The 22,178-nt window shown below is 34.6% G+C and overlaps 1 protein-coding gene across 2 annotated transcripts in view; it reads right to left on the bottom strand.

The window, feature by feature from the left end:
• Positions 1–22,178, bottom strand: part of CPSF100 (cleavage and polyadenylation specificity factor 100) — a 257,061-nt gene that overhangs the window by 156,550 nt on the left and 78,333 nt on the right. For both annotated transcript variants that reach the window (XR_016362048.1, XM_089819032.1), the window contains exons 8-10: positions 11,190–11,247; positions 10,989–11,096; positions 8,930–9,182 (exon numbers count right to left, since the gene is read on the bottom strand). Coding sequence is in view for 1 of the 2 variants with exons in the window: in XM_089819032.1 (XP_089675158.1) it covers positions 8,930–9,182; positions 10,989–11,096; positions 11,190–11,247 (419 nt within the window). In the remaining variant the exon portion in view is untranslated. The remainder of the gene's footprint in view (positions 1–8,929; positions 9,183–10,988; positions 11,097–11,189; positions 11,248–22,178) is intronic.

Genomic DNA, 22,178 nt, shown 5'->3' with positions numbered 1-22,178 from the left:
TAAGGAAGCCTTAGGTGAAAAAGTAATCTTTTTTCTAAATACCAAACCCACCCTGGAACATGAAATATGCAGAATCCTAGGATTTAAAGCTAAAAAATTTCATACAAATATTTAGGAATCCATCTAGAGAATGGTCAAAAGAGCAATAAATTGTGGGAACATGTTACAACTAAGCTACATAATAAAATAGATAGTTGGAAAGGGAGATGGCACTCCAACGCAGGTACAGAAACAATGATCAGATATGTGCTACCAGCAATTCCTATTTATCAAATATCAGTTCTACCAGTATCAAATAGTGTCAAAAATAAACTAGATTCCAAATTAGGGAATTTGTATGGCAAGGTACCTCTGTTAACAAAAACGTTGCAATGATCAAATGGGACAAAATCTGCAGGCCAATTAGTATAGGAGGAATAGGAATTAAAAATATAAAATGACACAATAAGCCTTTAAGAACAAAATTAGGATGGAATATGTTTTGAGAACCTAATAGAAATGGGCATCAATTTTATTTAAAATGTATATCTTAGGTTGCAACCTAAATAACTGTAGGAATGCAGAATTGTGGCATTCAAAGACCAAGAAAATGATGTTTGTTCTTCTAGTCACCATGGTGGTCTTGTACGGGTGTGAAATTTGTGGGAGAAGTATGTTGTCATGTCCCCACTCTAGCTCAGTCTAGCAGAGACATGTGAGTCAGATTATTATGGGGTCTTGTAGGCTGACAGGGTTGGATAGAGACCCAGTTTGGTTATTCAGTGTTGGGGACTTAGTGTTCTAGCGGTTATTGATCGGTTGGGAGACGTTCCTTGTTTTTAGGAGACAGTTCCTACATTTATGGGGTTCATTCCTACTTTTTAGGAGGTATGATCATGCACAGGGTTGGGTTTCCATGAGTTTGCTCTTTGGGTTCAGTTTCAGCGAGATAGAGCTTGTTTCCTAAATTTTAGGAGCATCCCTAGATTTTAGGGATGAGACTGCCAGTGGATCCTTGATTTCCGACTTCAGTCACAGATAGGTGACAGGATGATTTTATGGTTTGTGATGTCAGTTGGGCATTTTGTAGCTATTTGGGTTATATTTTTAATATTTCCTAAGTTAGCGTTTAATAATTAAATAAGGCTAAGTTAATAACCATTTTGGAGTAATAAGGGGTTTTTGACCTCATCTGGATGCGTACCCCTTGGTGTGATAGCTTGTTGGAAAGGTCTTGAATTTTTCTAAATCTTTCTCTTTGGTCTCAGGGCGATTCAGTGAACGGATTTATTTCTATGGAGAAAAAGGGTCATTTTCTTGTAACATGGCCACTTTAAAATAAGACTTAAATCACTTTTGTAATCCAACGCCTTTTGGAGCCACTTTAGGGTTCGATTTGCTTTGGAAGGGGTTAAAAGGAGATGGAGGCGCCATTCCTCAGCATATCTTATGCATTTTACAACTTGTTTACAAATTTTCTCTGCTTGGGCGATTTTATTCTGGGACGCAAACCCCAAGGTATTTACTGGCTGGGACGTAACCCTCAGCAGTATTTGGTCTTGGAATTTTCAATGGTATCAGCTGTTATCAGGGAAGAAGGACGCTATTTCATCTTGGGCCTGCAGTATTGTTTAGTTGTGCGCGATTATTGGTACATGGGAAAGTGAGCCTTGCAGCTGTAGCCGCCATTTGCAGCACTTTGATATATAGAGAGTCGGTTAATCAACAGCAGACGTATGCATGTTCACAGCCCTTTTTCATCAGCCAATTTTGGCATCATTGTTTGGGGAAATGTATTGGATCCTTTATTTGGCTCTATAATTCAACGATCTGCCTGGTACAATTTGTATCAACTCTGATTTTACTGCATATTGTTATTTATTTTCAGACTCTTTTCATATCATTTGCTCCTCATTTCTATGTTGAATAATTATCAAAAAACGCAAAAACAAACAAACTCTTCTGCATTTCCATCTAGTTCTGCAAGAAAATTTTAATAAACAGGAAAAACAAAATTAAAAGAAAAAATATAATTAGCTACAGCAGATTAGCAGCAGAGATCCATCAGGGATCTTTCATATGTTAGATCACAAATGGAGAGAGGTTGAAAGAATACAAAAACACTTAATCATCAGCAACCTCAAAATCAAAACAATTGTACCTTGTGAGATCTTATTGGCAAATGCTAGCTCCTTCCCCTTAGAAGCCATTGCAATGGTTCAGTTAGTAAGTTACCTAAAGAAAGCTCAAGAAAGCCATTGTTGGTCTAAGTTAGTCACTGAGGAGAGGCTAGATAGGAGAAAAGGCACACGGATGAAGCAAAAACAAGTGGATGAAAAAATGCGATGTTGACATTCAAGGGTGCCTGGTTAATAATAAAGACATTAAAAAGTTTGTTCGTGGAATATTTTGAAGTATTATATGGACAAGGCACAATAGGCGGAAAAAAAATTATTATATCAAGAAATTTAATCCCACAACAAATCATGGGAAAAAAGTGTATATAGGAGCAAATATTAAATAGAGAGAAAAAATGCTCATATCCCAACTTATAGCTGGCTCTCATCAGTTGAGATGTGAAATAGGTAGATGATAGGTGCAAAAAGAGGAACGAGAAAATAGGATGTGCATATTCTATGACATGGGGGATGTTGAGACAAATCACCATTTTGTCATGGAGTGCTCAACATACAATGACATCAGATCCGAGTATTTGAAGATTTTAGAGGAAGCCAACTTGAGCTACATATTTGAGGAAAAATGAGGCAAAACTGCAAACTTGATTATCAAAATCCACCCTTGAAGAGACAAGTTAGTCAAGAGGTTACAGTTTGCTTAGGTTCTCTTCATCCTATATGGGGCTGTGTGCTAGCTTGCGGGTCCTATAGACTGCTTTGGCCTTGTGGGCTTTATTAAAATCTTCCATTCATTCATTCTTTAGGAGTGAACTCCTTAAACATCTTTAGACCTAAAAACGACACTAGAGGGTCTCATATTTGGAAATTTATGATGAATTGCAGTGATATTATAAACGATAAATTTACTTGAGAAATTGGAGGAGGGGTAAGTGCACTTTCTTGTGAAGACTCATGGGCAGGTCATGAACCCTAGGAAAGCTTGGGATTAGATCCAAATATCAAAGAAATTCTAAATCAATAAGGACAAATACTTTGTCATTACATTATAAAAAGTGATAGCAAATGTTCTAGAGGGCGGCAATGGAAACCTTTAGAAGATGTACCCTTAACAAAGGAGCAAATCTCTAGCTTTTAAACTCTCTAAAATACAGACATCTAACTCTCAAGAATGGACAAAACATAATTCTTTGGGGAGGATCTAACGACAAGAAATATAGAGTTAGAATTGGTTATAATAAATTTGGCAAATCTCAAAATTTGACCAAATCTATTTATCGTGGTTTGGTCAAACTTGACCACTATACATTCTAATCAAATAGATCATGATAAATTGGATGAACGTGATCAAAAACTTATCATGTTGATCAAACTCTCGATTACAAATGATCAGCTCCCTCAAGTGCCTTCCAGCAAAACATCTAGAGAAATTTGGGGTATCTTAAAGGATCTTCATGAGACATCGGACAAGAGCCATGGTCTCTTTCTAAAGAATATGTTGTTATCTATCACCGTGGATGAGTTATGAAAATCAAGGACTTGTGTGAGCAGTTAGAGGCTAGTAGCTGCAAGATGGAGGAAGAAGATATGGTAGTATCCACGCTAAAAAGCCTGCCCCAATCCTACAATCATTTCATAGAGACACTCAATCACTTCTAATAGTGTTGCTCTGAAATTCTTTGTATCTGTGCAACAGGGTTAGTGCAAGCAACAGTTTGGAAGTGTAAAAACCCCTACTGGTTATAACTTAATCAAACAGAAAATTCCTTCACAATTCAATTGTTTAGATATTTCGGCAAATATTTTGAAAGGAATCTCAGTGGTAAATCCAATTGGCTCTTTAAATGGCAATGCAAAATAATGTGGATTTTCAGAAATCTTCTACTACGCAAGCCCTTCAACTTGATAGTGTATCTACAAATATTGATAAAGATTCAATTATCATTAAACTTATCACTGTCAAATCAATAACAGTACATAAACAATTCTTCTAGTCTAATCAGCTATTTTGGCACTAACAACATTCCCTCATAGTACATATTTAAATTCTGTCACAAGTTACTACTGCAGCATTATTGAAACAACTATAACACATGCATCTGTTAACCACCAGCATATGAATGATTTGCACTAGACCACACAACTCAATGTCTAAGCAAAATACAACACTAAATAAAGAACCTGGTATGGGATTGCTTGCACCAGACTCATACATTCAACAAGCTGCTATGGCCCGTTACCTGGCGATTTCCAGAACAGATTGCAGGCCCTAGCAGAGTGTCATCAGGAGGGATATGATTTCCCTCGATTTGCAGAATTCTGGGCATTGACTTCTAGCAAGCAACCACTTGAACAGAGACACCAATTTCAGATGTAGCAAGGTGCCAAATCACAGGTGTATGAACGACCCAGTTGCAATTACCACTCATAAACAACATAAAATTTCAATGCTCAGCAGCACCAATAATGAGTGCCAATTAGCAGCCAACGCGGGCACTTGAATTGCAAAGAATGGCACCCAAACATGTAGCTTAGCAATCAGCGTTTAGAATTGCAAAAACAAGCCGTCCAAGTTGGAGATGGACTTCTTCAATTTTCTCCCAGTCAAATGCAATCGATTTCCAAATAACCCCAACGTCTCCTTAGTCACAACATATATAGAAGGAAGACTCAATCAATTCGAACTTGGATCACTCTCAGAATTAACTCCACTATACTTAAGCAGTGGAGAACACCAACCGGCATAAAACCCTTATACTTCAGCTACGGCACAGAACCAAACATCAGAAAATTCTTCACAGCTAACAAAAGTAAATAATCAATTGGATGCTTTACTCATCAAACGGGCTCATATTTATAATCTCCAAATGGCACAAAGTTTCCCAAATAAACTTCTCTTAAGAAGCTTCCCACACACAACATTAAAATATAACAAAGTGCCGTTATAATCTAATTTAATTATTGCTTTTGGCTCAAAAAACGAGTTTTTCTACCATAACTTAATATTTTGAAATGCAAGGCCAATGTTTCTTGTTCCCACAATTGAAAACATTTAGTCCCAATTCCAACAAGCTGTGCTGCTGAGGTGGCCAACAAACAACACCAACAAAAATAGCAACCTCGGCATATTTAGATGAATAATAATAATAATAATTCACCCGTCTTGCGAAAACAACTGGCCAACAAACAACACCAACAAAAATAGCAACTTCGACATATTTAGATGAATACTAATAATAATTCACCCATTTTGCAAAAACAACTGAAGAAGCATCAAAATCAAAATCTAAGAACACCAAAGTGATACTGATGCTGAAAGGCGGTGAATGAACCTAACAAGGTGACTTGGAGCCAAAACACACCTTAGGCTACTAAAACTCCTATAACCCCACAACTGAGACCCTCAAATCCCACCGTCAGATCCCAAGGGTCATGATGGTGAACTGACCAAGCCAACTACAGGAACCTGCTAAAAATGGGAACATTATAGGAAGTCATGCAAGTTCCTCCTCTACTGTACAGGTGGCTTTCTCGGTGCAAGCCTTGGACAACTAAATTCTCCTTAGCAATATTGATTGGGTTGAACCTCCAGCATCTTCAAGGACTAAGAGTGTTCAATGCAATTATTGTCACAAGTCTGGTCACATGAAGAAGGATTTAAGGAAACAGTAGGCAACTACAAAATCTTCACAAGGGTCTCCGCAGAAGGCCATAGTTACTCTGCATTCATATCAGGAGTTTTCTTCCTATGCATTCTGATCAGGTCATCTTATTGAAGGAATTTCAGAAATTTTCCTCAAATTATCTCATGGCTTTGATCAACTTTTCACCTCAAAATTTTGGTTTTGCTTGATGGATTTATCACCTCAAATATTGTGTTTACTGATGATCAATTTTTCACCTCAAAAGTTGTGTTGGGTTTTGGTCGATTTTTCTCCTCAAAAATTGTTCCTTGTTTCTATAATGTGTAGTTCATGTGGGACTTTATGACAAGTGTTATGTTTTAGGGTTTTTACCATATTTTGCGAAAACACAATGCTTTCTTAACTTCAAAAATAGTATATTGCAGTGTGTGTCTTTGTTTCCAAGGAAGTACAGTTTAGTTATCCAACATCAGAATAGTTAACAAAATAACTGATAACATCAAACTAGTAACAACTTATAACAAACTCATACCGAAAAAAGCAAACGAGAACATACCGATCAGACGGGTAGAATGATGGAATGTCCAGCATTAATTACGAGAAAAAAATCCTCAGAATTAATGTAACCTATGTTTGTTAGTGAGATTTATGATATATGTCCACCATGTCCCCTTTGTAGAGGATGAGGTATAGGAAAACACAAAAATTGAATGCTTATGACATAGAGTACTCCCAAAAATGATAGGACCATTGTCCGAAAGAAAAAGAAGCAAGGCGATAGAACAATTTGTACTCTAACCAGCTGGCTCCTAATCTACTGGTTAGGGTTCAGGAATCGGTGCTGGTATGTTACCCCAGTTATTACAAAATTGTAAAACTAAATCATTTCATAGTATGGTAGTTTATCATTGATCAATGCTAAATGGCAAAGATAAATATTAGATGTCAGTTAATAGTTGAAAATTACTCAAATGTCCATGGTTCTCCATTGATAGAAAATATGTAGCATGTTTTACCATCCAAACATGAAACGAATTATTACCATTGATGTCAAAGACCTAGATTGCATGAGATTTTATCATTGAAGGTATTACAAAAACGGTGTAACTGTTGTTGGCACAATACTAGTACTGACTGGGGATTAGAATATAATTAGATTGCATAAATATACACCATGGCTTTAGTATGTTGAGAGTACACAAAATTAAGGACAGTAAATCAAAAATATGGAAAGAAGCATCAGATACATGGGCAGCTGTGTCGAAGAAACGGGGCAGATAAAATTAAAATTATTGTCACAAAAACAAGGTAAGCAGCAAAGACAATGATAGATATACTGAACCTGTTATAATCAAAGAAATATGAATAATAGTTCATATAGAAATAATGTACATATACAAACTTATATAAACAGAAAATACAACGTGATGAATATAAAGAATACATAGACACTGGACAGTATAAATATGAAGCATCCACATTAGCAATAGATAATGGAGCAAGGAGGAAAGTATCTGATTTAGACAAAGACTATAAAGAAGCAGCATTAAAAATGCAGATATCGATCTTCGGCAATATATAGAAGATGTCGATGAGAATAAGCAGCAATATATGTAAGGAAAAACATTAATATGAAACAAGAACAGTGACATATATTTCTCATTTATGCAGCAGCTATATAATTGTCTGTCAAAGTCTCCCAAAGCAGCGTATTTCTTAGAACAAACAATATAAGACAAATATGATTAAGACAGTGATAAAGATATAGACAGAAATCCAGCACTGGAAAGTCATAAAGGATGTCGATGTCATTTTTTATGTGCCGGGACAACAAAGAGGAGTTAAGCAATGTAGCGGAGAGGACTCCACGTCAGAGAGTGAGACAGCAACCACATACATATGCAGTGATAATCATACAGAAAATGAGCGCGATAATCTCATGAAGAATCTGTCAGATGGTAATATCTAAAAACCTGTCAGATATCACACAACAATCCTAACGCAGAGGGATCTGGAGTTTGGAGAATGATTCGTGTAAGGATAGAATAATAATAAACAAATTATGGTGTGCGTAAAATCAAGAATCAAACCTCCTTAAGTTGCTGTTTACCATGAATATGATCAAATTAATAATGTTGAGAAGAATATATTAAATGCAAGGATCAACATATTGGTGTGATTATGATTTTAAAAAAGGTGTAATTCATTTCTAAAGGGACGTGACTTTTTATATTTGAAAAGTCATTTCTTATAATGTTTAAGACATAAATATGACTTGTCATGCATAAAATATAAGTGGAATAAAAAGTGTGATGAGTGATGTATATGGAAGATAAAAGAACAAAGACGTATATGGAAGGAGTCTTATAAAAATAATAAGAAGAAATATATTCAGATTTTAATATATATATATATAGAAGAAAAATGATGCAAGAGAAATAACAGAAGTGTTCAAAAGAAACATATATATATATATATATATATATATATATGGAAGCTGACTTGAGGTAAAAATAAGAGAAAAGGGTGTGTGGGCGAAGATTAAAGAATTCATAAATATCAGAGTGAGGAAGGGGAATTGTGCAATTGAAGTATCCATCATCAGTTGAGTAAGCAACAGTGCCAAGGTGGACAAGCAGTTTGTGTGCAATGGGTTGGTGCTCATGAAGACAAGCAGTGAGGGGTTGGTGCTTCAAGTAGGCCAGTGTCTGCAAAGTGTGGGAGTTGAAGCTTCCCATGAGTTGGTGCTCATAAACATAGATGTTGCAGCCTCTCCTAGGTTGGTGCCTACAAAACATCATAAAAGAACAAGTTTATATAAAGCAATTATTTTGCCATGGTTTTCTCCCGCATTGGGTTTCCACGTAAACATTGTGTTAGTGTTCATGTGCATAATTGTTTATTTCAGTATTTGAAGTTATTGTGTAGATAAAAGTTTGAATTTGGACAATTTATTATTATACTGATTCACTTCCCCCTCTCAGAATAATCGTGTGCTCTTTAAATTGGATATAGATTTACACGTCAATATACTATTCTTCCTTTTCAAAATCCTACAAATTTCTTTTATGAAATTCCAAACATACAGCTTTGAATATTAAATTTGGTGTTTTTAAGTAGAAGATATTAATGATGTGGTATGTGATTAGACACAAACAGGAAAAAAAATACCTTCTGATGAAGCTAGACCACCTGTGGTATCAATAATCATTGGATCTGATGTGACATCTCCTCCCACAAGAGAGGCTCTAGCATCCTCTTCCTTTGCACTGCTTGCTTTTAGAGCTTCCTCCTTTTTAATCCGACTCTGTTCCTCTTCATATGCTTTTAATTCTTCACCACTTAAAGGAACCCTCTTGCTCACAGTAACTTTAACAGCCTTTGGTGGTGGTTCCGCTTGAAGCATTCGTGCCAAAGTCCCAAACTAAAAAAGCCAGAGAGGAACATGTATAAGTATTTTAAAATGAATTAACTATAAAATTCAATTCTATTTACTCTAACTTTAAAATATAAAACCAAAGATATATCTTACTTCCCTGTATAACAGACAAAACTAAGAAATGACCTCCAGTTCTCCAATTTACAAACAAAGAATACATTATGATTATATTTCTCAGCAGGGTTCGAGCCTTAATTTCATCTATTTACAAATTCAGTTAAGCTTCAGGTAGTAATCCCAAGGAGAAGCTGAAAAATATGTATAAACAAGGTACATATTAGTCAAGAAAATATTTTTGAGCATCATGGTTTTCTATTGCTTGAGGATGAATGATCTTGGGAAAGGCAGATTATATTGTACCTTCTTTAAAAATTAAATCAAGATGAACCCAAAGTTCCGATAACAGGAAAATTAGGAGAAAGAGGACCTCAAGTAACAATTAATATATATTAACAAAATTAAACTTTAAAAGATTTGAGATACTAAAATAATAGGATATAATATAAAATTGTTATACTCTATCTTAAATTATTATAAGTTCTCTTGAATGTCATGAAGGAATGTGAAGAGTTCTGCTATTTGGAGGAAAAGAGTATTTTAAAAATAAACCAACCAAGAAGTAGAGGATCATAAACATTTTATTATCTGTTTCACTCCTTGAGGTGCATGAATTATGTACAATTAACTTGAGGACAAAACTCCTCAGGATAAAGATTAAATGACAAGAACCCCTTAATTTCTGTCACAGAGGTAATGGATGGAAACTCTTGAACAGCCAGACTTGGAGACATTTCAAAGGCATTTAAATGAAGAAAGATCAGTGCAGATTGTAGGAAGATCTACAAAAAGCTGAGGACAATGTCCATATTTTTTCAGATCATTCTAAGAATTAAATCTGAATTATATAATAAAATGTTAGGCTGGCGCTCTTGTTAATTCTAAACTCATAATTAATTGTATTACTATTTTTGTGAGTTAGAATTTATTGTATCTAAAGAAAGCAAGCTAAAAATATAACGTGACATTGCACCTCACATACCATAGTTCCAAGAATCGCGGCGATTCACGGGATTCATGCGATTCAGCGATTTGATTCAAGCCAAACGATTTTTTGTGAATTGGTGAATCGAATCAGCGATAAAGGGTTTATGAAATAAGTTACTAAATTTCAAGGATTTTTTTAATTTTCCGATTCGTGGCCGATTCGATTCCGATTCATGGTAGATTCACGATTCGATTCAGCCTTGCCGATTCCGATTCTTGTTACTTTGTCACATACATTCATAGATTGAATGTGGATGTGTTCTTTCAATTAGTTTAAAAATTGGATGGTCGTCCTAGCATTGTGACTTCAAGGTTTCTTGGTTTTGGACCTATCCTGCACAGTGTTACATCCTTGGCAAACTAGGTTTGTATTATATGATGACAATTCATTTCTATTTATGGAGAAATAAAGTTAAATAAATTGATGTATTACATTTATTGGCTGGAAATGCTTCAGAGGGCCAATGAATAAATATCACCTTTAGTTCCTATACATCTATTTTTTACATATTCCAATGAACAAAAAAAGTAGCAAACATCACCTTGAATATGCGAAACGAGCTTTTACTTGTATTGTCCTATTTCATTAGTGTATATAATTAGACATGTCAGCACCCTTTGAATCTTACAGTGTGTTAGAATTCAAGAAGACAAATCCTACACTCTATCCAAAGGGCTCTCAATCTACATGTACTAGCAATGTCATTTGTATAAGTGCAATATTCGCACCAAGGAATAATTGATTACCTGACCTCTTTCCGTAAAGATAACAAGATTCTTTGTATCTGTTGCCCATTCAACAAATAAATCACGGGAAAACCCTTCCTCCAAACTTGCCATAGATGCAAGTACCACCTTGTAAGCAAGGTCAAACAATAATTCAGTCTTTATTCATGTGAAATTTTGAATAATAAAATTGTGCAATAAATACTGAAAAAATATGGTTACCTTTGGACCAGAAGGCACTTCTGCAAATTCTGTTCTTTTAGGACAAACCTTGAAATTCCTAAATACAATAGTAATAGCATGTCAAGCCTAAGATACAAAATTAATTTAAAATCCAAAAAAATAGCATTTAGCAACTTAACACAAATAACTACTCAACGCACAAACATCCTGGCCTGAAATTACAGATGGTCTACTAAAAGGAATATCATAAGAAATGTCAAATACATACCGATTCTCATTTTTAAACAAACAAATTAATTACCAATTAGCTGCTTAAGTTAGCATAATGCATACTGAATTTTGCACATAACTTTTTTACGATTTGACTTATATTATCAACAAACAGTGAATTTCAATCTAAACTTTCCAAAAACTATGGTCCAACTGAATTTGTGAAAAACAGAAATTATTTAAATCTAACAAACTTAAGACCTTTGTATAATCAAAAATGAAAACAAATTGATTCTAGGGAGGAACTTCAAAGCCTCATTAAATCACTGACATAAGCAGGCAAAAAACCAACAACAGTTTGGAACATAAAAGCAAAACTGGAGAAAACAGCAGTTAACAGCAGTTTCACATGTGGGTCATGCTTGTTTGAACTGGATGATTTCATTTTTTCTGTTAAATAGGTATTTTCAATCAAAAAGTCACATGATAAAACCATGTTGTATTCAATAAATTGCCATATCTAATGGTTTGTTCTAGAAGAAACAACTAAAACACTAGAGCAATTTTTTAAAAGAATTTGGAGCTTGGTTAAGAGTGTCAAAATAATGTGAAATGGAGGCATCAGCAGTTTTTTGTGACCTTTTCCCATAACATTAAATTACCTTTAGCATTTCATTCTGCTTATACTCTGTAAATAAAATTATACTATGAAATGTACATGGAATAATAAAGGATAACTGACCCAATTTATTTCAAATTGACTGTACATGCTCTTGGTCAAACTCAAATGACTCCCACGCAATATTGGAATCTAGACTAAAGCTCCCAGACTCGGACCCGGCTCTAACTCAGCAAGGGTAACTCGACTCGTGAACTGGCTCAGACTCGGCCATGATACAGCGAAGCAACAAAACCCTTGAAATAAAGAGATTTTTTAGGATTCAAAGACCATTCCATGCACCCATTATTGAATAAAGCTCAAAGACACAATAGCATCATGAAATAGAAGGTAATTTTATCACATACATAAACATAAATCAATTACGTAAGTACAAAAGTAAATTTTATATGTATTAAGAAATTTTTAAAAACTAAAATTAAAAACAAGGTGAGTCAGAAGAGTCAGAAGAGTCAGCCGAGTCACCCAGGCAAGTCAGGCAAGTCAGCCATCAAGACTCTGAGGGTCAAGGTCACAGATTGTTTTGGCCCGCCAAGGGTGACCTGACTCACTGACTCGCGTGACTCACGTGACTCGCAGCGAGTCTGAGAAGTATGATCTCGACAAAGCTGATACTTACTTAACAAAAGAAATAATAGAAAAGACAGAAGTGAGAATTTTATTAAATAGTTCTTGCTCAACATCAGATATTTTTCTATCAATAATTAATTTCACATTGATCTCTCTATCCAAGGACCAAACGCTCTATTGGCCTTGAAAGGTTTGTGTAGAATATGAAAATACTCAGAGCTCAGGAAGATCTTAATGCTTTCCTTTTGTGCATGCATTTGCTTGTAGTGATGTTAGGTGAATATGTGAAGAGAATGTTATGCAGGTTTCAACTATTAACTTCCTGTGGTTTGCATTTTGGAGCCTTAGTGAGAATGCATTTTACAAAAGCTCATTATATTGGGAAAAGCGTAGAAATTAAGTCCTGTTCCTATTTGTTGAAGAAATAATTTTGTTCAGATAAACTGGATGACAATATAATCTACCTTGATCTGCACATATCATACCTGCATACATACCAATATAAGTTAGCCTATATTAATACATACACATATATATTAGAATACAGCACTTATTTTGTCATCCACTAAATCTGTTATTTTATCCAAGTATATAATCCATCTGTTTATACAGATTTATTCCTTAATATCTCATGTTCCTATATTGATCGAGCCATGATCATGATTGGCTTATTTGCATATATGTAATCAGATCGAAGTCTGATTAAATTCCCTTTAAGATTGGAAACTTTGTGTAGAGTTTGATCAAGTTCAAACTAATCATAACTGACACCAATTGGTCATCAGTTAGTTTGTATCAACAAATTCCTGTTAGGGAAGAGACATGTAATGAGTAGACATGTCTCCTCTTTGAGGAGATGGGTCCACCCAAGACATGGTCTATTCAAACCCATATATATGCTCATACTCGGCCAGACAAAAGAGCATCGAAATTCATAAATGCTCTGCCTTTGTGTTCTGCAATTACACTCTGACTTTCAGTATTTGTAAATATTGAATCTACTTCACATACAATTGAGATTGATCGAGACAATCATCTTTAGATAGGAATCTGCAAACATCAAATCAGAGATCAGTAATGTCACTACTCATTCAATTCTGAAAACAAAAAAACATTCATAGTTCCAATCTGAGATAAATTTAATCACAGTTAACATAGTATCAGAGCAGGTTAAGGAAGATCCGATTAGATTTCAGAGTTCAGATTACTTGAGAATATTAATTCTATTTTGGAATTATAATCTGGATTTTATCAGTCTGCTTCAAGATCACAACTGAATGACTCGCCGATAAACTTCATGTTATAAATTTAAAATATCTGCATGCACATAATCTTTGGAACAACTTGACACGGATTTCATTTGAACCATCCTTAAGTGATAATGATAATGACCGTAGAGAGTATCATTTTTCGACAAACAGACTTTCAAATTCAACAGAATGTCTAAGCAGGCAAGACTAAAATTCCTTTCTGGGGCACACTGGCCTTTGCATGAATTATCACAGTACACAGATAATATTATCTGTATTCTGAGAACTTGTGCATTCCAGAATAGGGTGGTCAAATTCCGACCCTCCCAACTGAATCAAATAGGGAAGTCCAAAATTCCTTGTGCGAAGAATAATTACCCATTTGCAATGACAGATAGATATAAAAAAAGATCAGAAGAAAAAAAGAAAATAATAATATGGGGATTAGAGTGCGGACACGTGCAGATTTTGATCTGCATAGTTCAGATGGGCATACCAAACAAAGGAGTATACATTAGTGTTAAGGACTATAATCAGCGGTATATGTATCATTAAATTGATAGCTTATCCAAACCAAACAAGTGAATAGATGGATGTCAGATTTTACTTGTGTATGGTTGCATGTAAAATGGAGAATACAGTCATGAAAACCAGCAAGCTAGTCATTGATTGAAATTTGACAGGAGATTACTATAATAAAATGGTAGAAATGAAGAAAAGAGACGGGAATGGGAAGAATAAAGTCAATATGACACCACTGTGTTTCTATCAAACAGCAAATCGAAGTATTTGCCAGCAACAATAAATTCTGAATCATATGTTCATGGAAATTAAGATGATTGAAGATCAACCTGTCTGCCAACTGAGCACCATTTCTATGTGCTCATGCTCCATTGGATAGAGCCGACTCCATCAGCCAAATGAAGGAAGGTGACCCGCAATGAAGGGATGGAGAAATAATCCAAACAAAATTATATTAGAATTAAAACTATTGGTGTTGGCTCAAAAAGACTATAATCAGTATCTATTGGTAATACAATAATTGCATGGGTGGATAACAATTGGAAGAGAAGGAAATACCTGTCTTAGCAAATGGGCAGCGAGAATATACTCAGCAGCCACAGGATTGATGTAGTTACAACAGTGGAGTCAAATAGACACAGGAGACCGATAAGATATACAGCCAGTGAATAAATAAACTTGAGAAAGAGACAATTAGAAATTTTCCAATAATTCAGAATGTATTCATATTGTGACCAAGGAATCCCATGTGAATGCACATCTCTTGGATCATGGTCTGTCTCAATTAAATCTGTCTCCTATGCCATTAGTTTCAACCGCAACGGATCGTCAAATGCATTCAATACAGCAGTCTAAGTTGAATTCAATCTGAATGCAGCCATCTGGGAGTTATTGAAATTTTTGGAGAGTGTTGCTCTACCTATATTCTTTTCTTGCTGAAGATTAGATATAACAGTTTGCATCACAAGAAGGAAACAAATTAAACTGATATCATTGTGTTGAGTATTGTAGGAGAAATGTTGACCAAGATACTTCTTTTACAGTCTGCGAAGAAGACAGTGGCTCTAAGTGAGCAATTGGGTGAGTTTATCAACAATTCTAAAGCATAAGGAATACATGTGACTCCTCCTAGTGATTGGGTATGAGATCTAACATGATCAATAAGCCAACTATACCTTAATATGCGGCCATCCTAACGACAACCATATAAGTGGAAAATCAATCAGCATGGAGGTATTGGACTCATATCATTTGCTTGTACTTATGAGAATAATGTCTCAGGATTGAGATCATACAACAAGCATCCGCAAGAGTTCACGTCCATCAAGTACCTTCAGCAACATGAGACTACAAATTATTTCTCCTTAATCCCAGTCGATCTTCTTAGTTAAGCACTTGTTAAATTGGCACAATCCTGTTGTAAAGTTGTCAATCAGAGACAGCACCATAGCTGCAGGGGTTTAACATAAGATCAGAAACAATAACCTTATTATTGCAAGGATGCGTATTCATATCTGAAAAAATATTCTTATTCATTATATCTCCACCATTTAAATATTGGAAACTTCACCTTATGCAGCAGAACAATAAGGGGAGAGCTTTAAGCCTGTGAAGCAGATGATGTATAAAGAAATCTGCAGTCATTGTTGTACTATGAGAATCTTTGTAAAAAGATGTGCAGTACTGTGAGAATATTTGTAAAGATATCTGCAGTCATTTTTGTACTATGCGAATATTTGTAAAGATATCTGCAGTCATTGTTGTACTATGAGAATATTTGTAAAAGAGATCTGCAATACTGTGAGAATATTTGTAAAGATATCTGCAGTAATTGTTGTACTTGAAGTTTCAGAATTGAACTACATTATCTCAATATCTGAGCAAGCACATAGGGGACCTCCTTAAATTGACTTCCCAACATGGACCATGATGCTACCACCTAAGTCATGATAGATGGATACCTCTTATCAGGGAGCAGCTGGAGGAACTGCTTTAATTGACTATCAAGGATTATATTGGTTTAGAGGGAGAAGATCATGTCCAGATAACTTCTCTAGTACCAAATAAACCATAGCAATCAAAAAGGAGCAGATATGGATATACAAGACATGTTTGTGACGATCTTGGCGCTTTGTTTAGAACCAGCAAGATAGCAAAGAAAAGAATCTCACTACAGTCTTGTGACCCAGCTTTAGACTAGCTCTATGATGTGCCAACATAAGAGATAAGTATTTCATACTCTTGAATAATGTTCATTAGTTCATGCTCTAACATCGGGGCAACAAATCTTGTATGCTTCGATGATTAACATTTCCCTTCGAGATAGTTTAGTTTTATCAACTATTTCAAATGTCTCCAGGATGGATCAAGAAGCATAAGAAATTGCATTCAAGGGAATGAATTTTGATACTGCAAGCTATGAAGCTGAATTGAAGATGGACATCAGATTCAAAGGGAGTCTGATACTTTATTAAAGGAAACCTTGGACGAGAAGGTCAAGAGATTGATCCATATACGTGGAGCTTCAGATAGAAGCCACATTATCATGAATGGTAAGTATCACCAAGCCGAGGGATAAATCCAAAGCTTATTACATTCACTCATGTTACTATGGAATCGGACAAGTATATGTGTACGAAAAATTGTTGCCATGAATAATGTTGTGATAAAAACAGAGGGAGTTGCTAGAAGACCTACCAAGTGGATCTTTGATGACTTTGATCATAGTGTTTCAAAGGTAGTAGATTGTGGAGATGTGTTCTAGACAAGGTACATTATTACTGAACAAGGAACGGCTGATATTCTCACCAAGTCTCCTACCAAAATAAATTTTGTGCATTTTGAGACTAGCTTAGAAATTGCGGAGAACGAAGCCCTGGCTACAAGGAAGTTTTAGCATCCGTCGTTCCTTGAGATGTACTTTATTGAATTCATGTCTATGAGAGAGAAGCTTAAAGTGAAAGCCTTGTTCCACTCTCTAGGAGTAGTTATGATGGATTTGCCCTCTAACATGGTTCATGGTGGACGTCATGTGTGTGACGCCATGACAACACCACGTGAGAAAATCTATGGTGACTATATGTAAACTCCTTTGTCATATGTGACTCCATGATTTCATGGGCCCTACTATGTATGTTATTAAAAGATGATGATCGTTCAGATAATATACACTTGTATTTAACATTGTTAGCTAACAACTTTACAATGTTTAGTTCTCCATCATGATGAATATCATGTGACTTGATATTCGTGGACATGTCATGATAGTTAGTATCTCTTGGACATTTTGGTCGACATCATGAGACTTGATATGTTGCAGATCATTATGTTCTTTATGAGATAATCGTGGTATATATTAAGTCACATAATATCCACAAATATGCCATCATTTGTTGTGGTAGACATCATTAGACGTGATGTTAGTGCACATACCACAACATGGATATATATAAGAAGAATGTCATGTGACTTGATATTCTTGAGCAAATTATATCCTTCGATATCACAAGTTTGGTGATATTATCTTTCAGAATAGATGAGCTTATTGTGAGATATATACTTAGTTAGATTCTTTATCTTCCCTAGCTAAGAGGAAATGTTGAAAAAATAGCTTTGTTCAAATAAATTGCATGACAATATAATCTATCTTGATCTGCACATATCATACATGTATACATACCAATATAACTTTGCCTATATTAATACATACACATATATATTAGAATACAAATCAATTATTTTGTCATCCACTAAATCTGTGATTTTATCCTAGTATATAATCTATCTGTTTATACAGATTTATTCCATGATATTTCATGTTGATATATTGATCGAGCCATGATCATGATCAACTTATTTGCATATATGCAATCCAATCAAAGTCTTATTAAACTCCCTTGACGATACGGCAACTTTGTGTAGAGTTTGATTAAGTTCAAACTAATCACAATTGATGCCAATTGGTAATTGCTTAGTTTGTATAAACAAATCGCTATTAGGAAAGAGATGTGTCTCGAGGGGACACATCCAACTAAGACACAGTCTATTCAAACCCATATATATGTTCATACTCGGTCACGCAAGTGAGCAATGAAATCATAAATGCTTTGCCTTACTTTGAGTTCTGTAATTACACTTTGACTTTCAGTATTTGTAAATATTGAATCTACTTCACATACAATTGAGATTGATTAAGACTATCATATTCAGATCTTAATATTGAGATCGATTTAGACTATCATATTCATAGTTCCACTCTAAGATAAATTTAATCACATTTAACACTATTGCAACTTGGTGTTGTTCTGAAGACCTTAATCTGCCAAGGATGGAACTTAACTCTTTTGCTTGTCCAAAATCTTAGTTACTCAATTCTCCCCCTGGCCCTTCAGACCAAGAGAATTTTGAACCAAACCTTGATCCCAATCCCAGTCCTTTTTTGGGTTCCATTTGGATTCAAACCAAGGCAGGTTGATTCCTCCAGGCCAAACCATAGTTGAACTAGGGAAAACCCAAGTAGACCGAGTAAGAACTAGGTACAGTTCCACTGAGAAATATTCTATAATTAAGTGCAGAAAATGATTATTACGGAATTTGAATAAAGATCTTTAACATTACAAAACAAAAATTCCTGAAGTTAACATATTTATTACATCAAATTAAACTAGCCCTAAATATTTCTTCCGGTGAAATTTCTATATCTAATTGTTCATAATGACCCCTGTCCGATTAATTGGAATCTTTCTAAATGATAAATCATATTATAAACATTAAACATCTTCAATACGTAAAGAGAATTGCAAGCTACTTATATAACATTTTTCAAGTAGGATGTTAACTACAAATTACAAAGCTCTTTGTACAACGAAAAAGCAATAAGTGTTTGCCAACTTGGAAAGCAGGAATTTTATTAGTGCAGTTGATCCCATTGACATTGGCATTGTTTGTGTATCAACTAATGCTTTCAATGAAGAAGAAGAAGATGACGACGATGATAATTTAGATAATCCAATAGATGATTAAAACTTAGTATAAAGTTCTAATTGTTGAAAGTGAAAACAATAATGCTTGAACTTGATAATATTTTAATATTTTGGTCTTGATAATAGATATGATTCTATGATTACAAGTTTACAGTGTTTTTTTTGCTCTTATGATAATATGTGCCATTCTAATCTTAATTCATTCTTATAGGCTGCATATTTATATGATTGTCACATGTTTGTGTACTAAGAAACCCAAAGCCTAATTCAAAATTTTTTCATACAAGGAAACTGGTTCTTCAAACCTGAACCTGAACTGGAAACTATGCCCAATTTTTTTTGAAAATTAGGCCTCCTCAAAATATTCTAATATATTATTTGTCTTAAAGAATTTTCAATATCTAATTGTACATATATTCTCCCATCAAAAACTTAAGGGGTTCATAATTTCCTTGTTCTCGTTAAATCAGTCAAAATCCATGTGCAAAGGAAATGCAGCTCAAGGCTGTAGTTATTTTCAACCCTCTATGGACTCCAAGCTGATGTTACCATAACTAATTTGTGAATGCTAGCTAACATCTAAAAGTGAAATTTGTTGTAATGTGCTTATAGGTCAAAATCAGCCCTTATTGATCCCTCATACTTGTAGGAGTCAAACTTATAAAAAGCCATAAAATTTGCCAATTTATCCTTTTTTAGCAACATAAAATAAATTATTGTTTCATGATCATATTAATTCCCATTTTGGTTTCTTTGGTGTTGATTTTGGTGCTCGTTTAACCATGGGCAATGATCTGCCCTCCCAACCACAGACAAACAATATACGATTGTCTCCCCCAAGCACTGGAAATTAACTTATTATTTGATCTCCTATAGTAATGTATGTATTTCCATCTACAACAGAGGATGATTTAATCAATCTTTACACCTATCGATGGTGCCCCTTCACCAAGTGTTACAACTCTTCACGCATGGCCCCATTCATTAGATGTTTCATATATTTAATTATATTAATTAATTGTATAAATAATATATTAATATTATCACAATAAATATAATAATTATATTATCAATATAATATATTACCCCGATAATTATTTACAAATATAATATTATATTATCAATACTATAATTATATTATCACAACCCTATTGTTACCTATGTCATCCTAAAAAAATCCAATGACAACTACAATAACATTAACATTCTTTGTTAGCCAGGGAGGAATCCTTATCGACATCTGAGTTGTGTAGTGATATCCAACATTGCTACTCCCGTGAATGGAAACGCAAACGAACACAAGTTCTCTCCATGGAATCACTCAACATAATGTCGTCATCTCATCATGAGGTTCACCATGGCTACTCCCAGCAGGAAAATGAACACAAGTGCAAAGTCACGGATTCTCTTACATGACATCCACCATGACCCCTCCCAAAGGGTGGATTCATTATGAATACTCCCATGTATGGAAATGCAAATGAGCACAATTACCCATTACAGAATGATGTTATTATCTCATCATAACATTCACCATGGCTATTAGTAGAGGGTTGAATAAACACAGGTGCTAAATCATGGAGGCTCTCACATGACATCCACCATGGACACTACTAGAGTGTGGATCAACCATGACTACTCCCAAAGGGTGGAAAAAGGTTTTCACATCAAACTTATCTCTCACAAAGAATGCATTAACAAAAGATTGCACCTCAAACTTCTCCCTCACTGAGAAGAATTTATTTATAAGGGATTGCTCCTCAAACTTCTCCCTCACAGAGAAGAACTCATTAATAAAAACTTGCACCTCAAACTTCTCTCACACACAAAAGAATGCATTAAAGCACATCTCTAGAAGTAAAAAGCTCCCTCTCCGGTATAGGGTACCTATTCAAGCGTGGTAAAACCACTCAAATGTATAAAAATAGAGTGGAACTGATATAATTTAAGTCTTAAAGTCATTTTAATCATATTTCAAGGATTTATAGAATGTTTGAAGTCATTTGGATAATAATAGTAAAAGTTGTTCCAAAGTTGCCAAAATTGTAATGACAACTTTTACAACTTGGTGACGACTTTTTAAAAGTTCGTTCAAAGATGTTAATGGGTAGTTGCAGGTTGGTTGGAGAGTTTAATGTGATTCCAAATTATATATATTTGGTCGAAATTTTAAGTTGGAGAAGTTCGAAGAAAGATTTGGTATGGAAGAAAACTTATTTTGATATTGTATATTTCAGTTTTCTAGTTATTTTTTCCTGCAATTTCTCTGATGTTTTGGTTGATGCGAAATCATTGTGAATGATTCAGACCTGAAACTTATATTTTCAGAAAGGTATATGAGTTATCTTTGATTTGGTTTTGGTTTGGACAATTTTGATTATGTTTGGAAGAAGTTATGGCTATTTTAGTGAAGATTAATCAGATTCTGTCATAATATAAACAGTTATGAGGAGATTGCAATAACTTTTATTTCCTTGCTTGGATTTGGCTATGACTTGGAGAAAATATTGGTAACTCGATGTTATTGAATCTCACAAAAGGATTGGTTTAATTATTTCATCTATGAGAGTTATTAATGACTGAATAAGGGCTTTAAATTCTTCCCTAGTTGAGAAATTGTTCTTAAAAGATGCAACATTCTTGCATTCATTTCAATGGTTGGAAAAGATTATAAATGTGAATACCTACCTAAGCATTGAGTGGAATAATATATCTTAAGTTTGGGATTAATTCTATGTACCCATTCTTGGGTACCTTTTTTTGTAATCCAAGCCTAATTTGGCCTATTAGGTCTATGAACAAAGTAAGGATTAAG

Source organism: Cupressus sempervirens, chromosome 3 (assembly GCF_028749045.1).
Source record: "Cupressus sempervirens isolate cs-2001-9-10 chromosome 3, ASM2874904v1, whole genome shotgun sequence".
Lineage (NCBI taxonomy): Eukaryota > Viridiplantae > Streptophyta > Pinopsida > Cupressales > Cupressaceae > Cupressus > Cupressus sempervirens.
The sequence above is the reverse complement of the archived record's forward strand: the minus strand, read 5'-3'. Positions and strand labels throughout refer to the sequence as shown.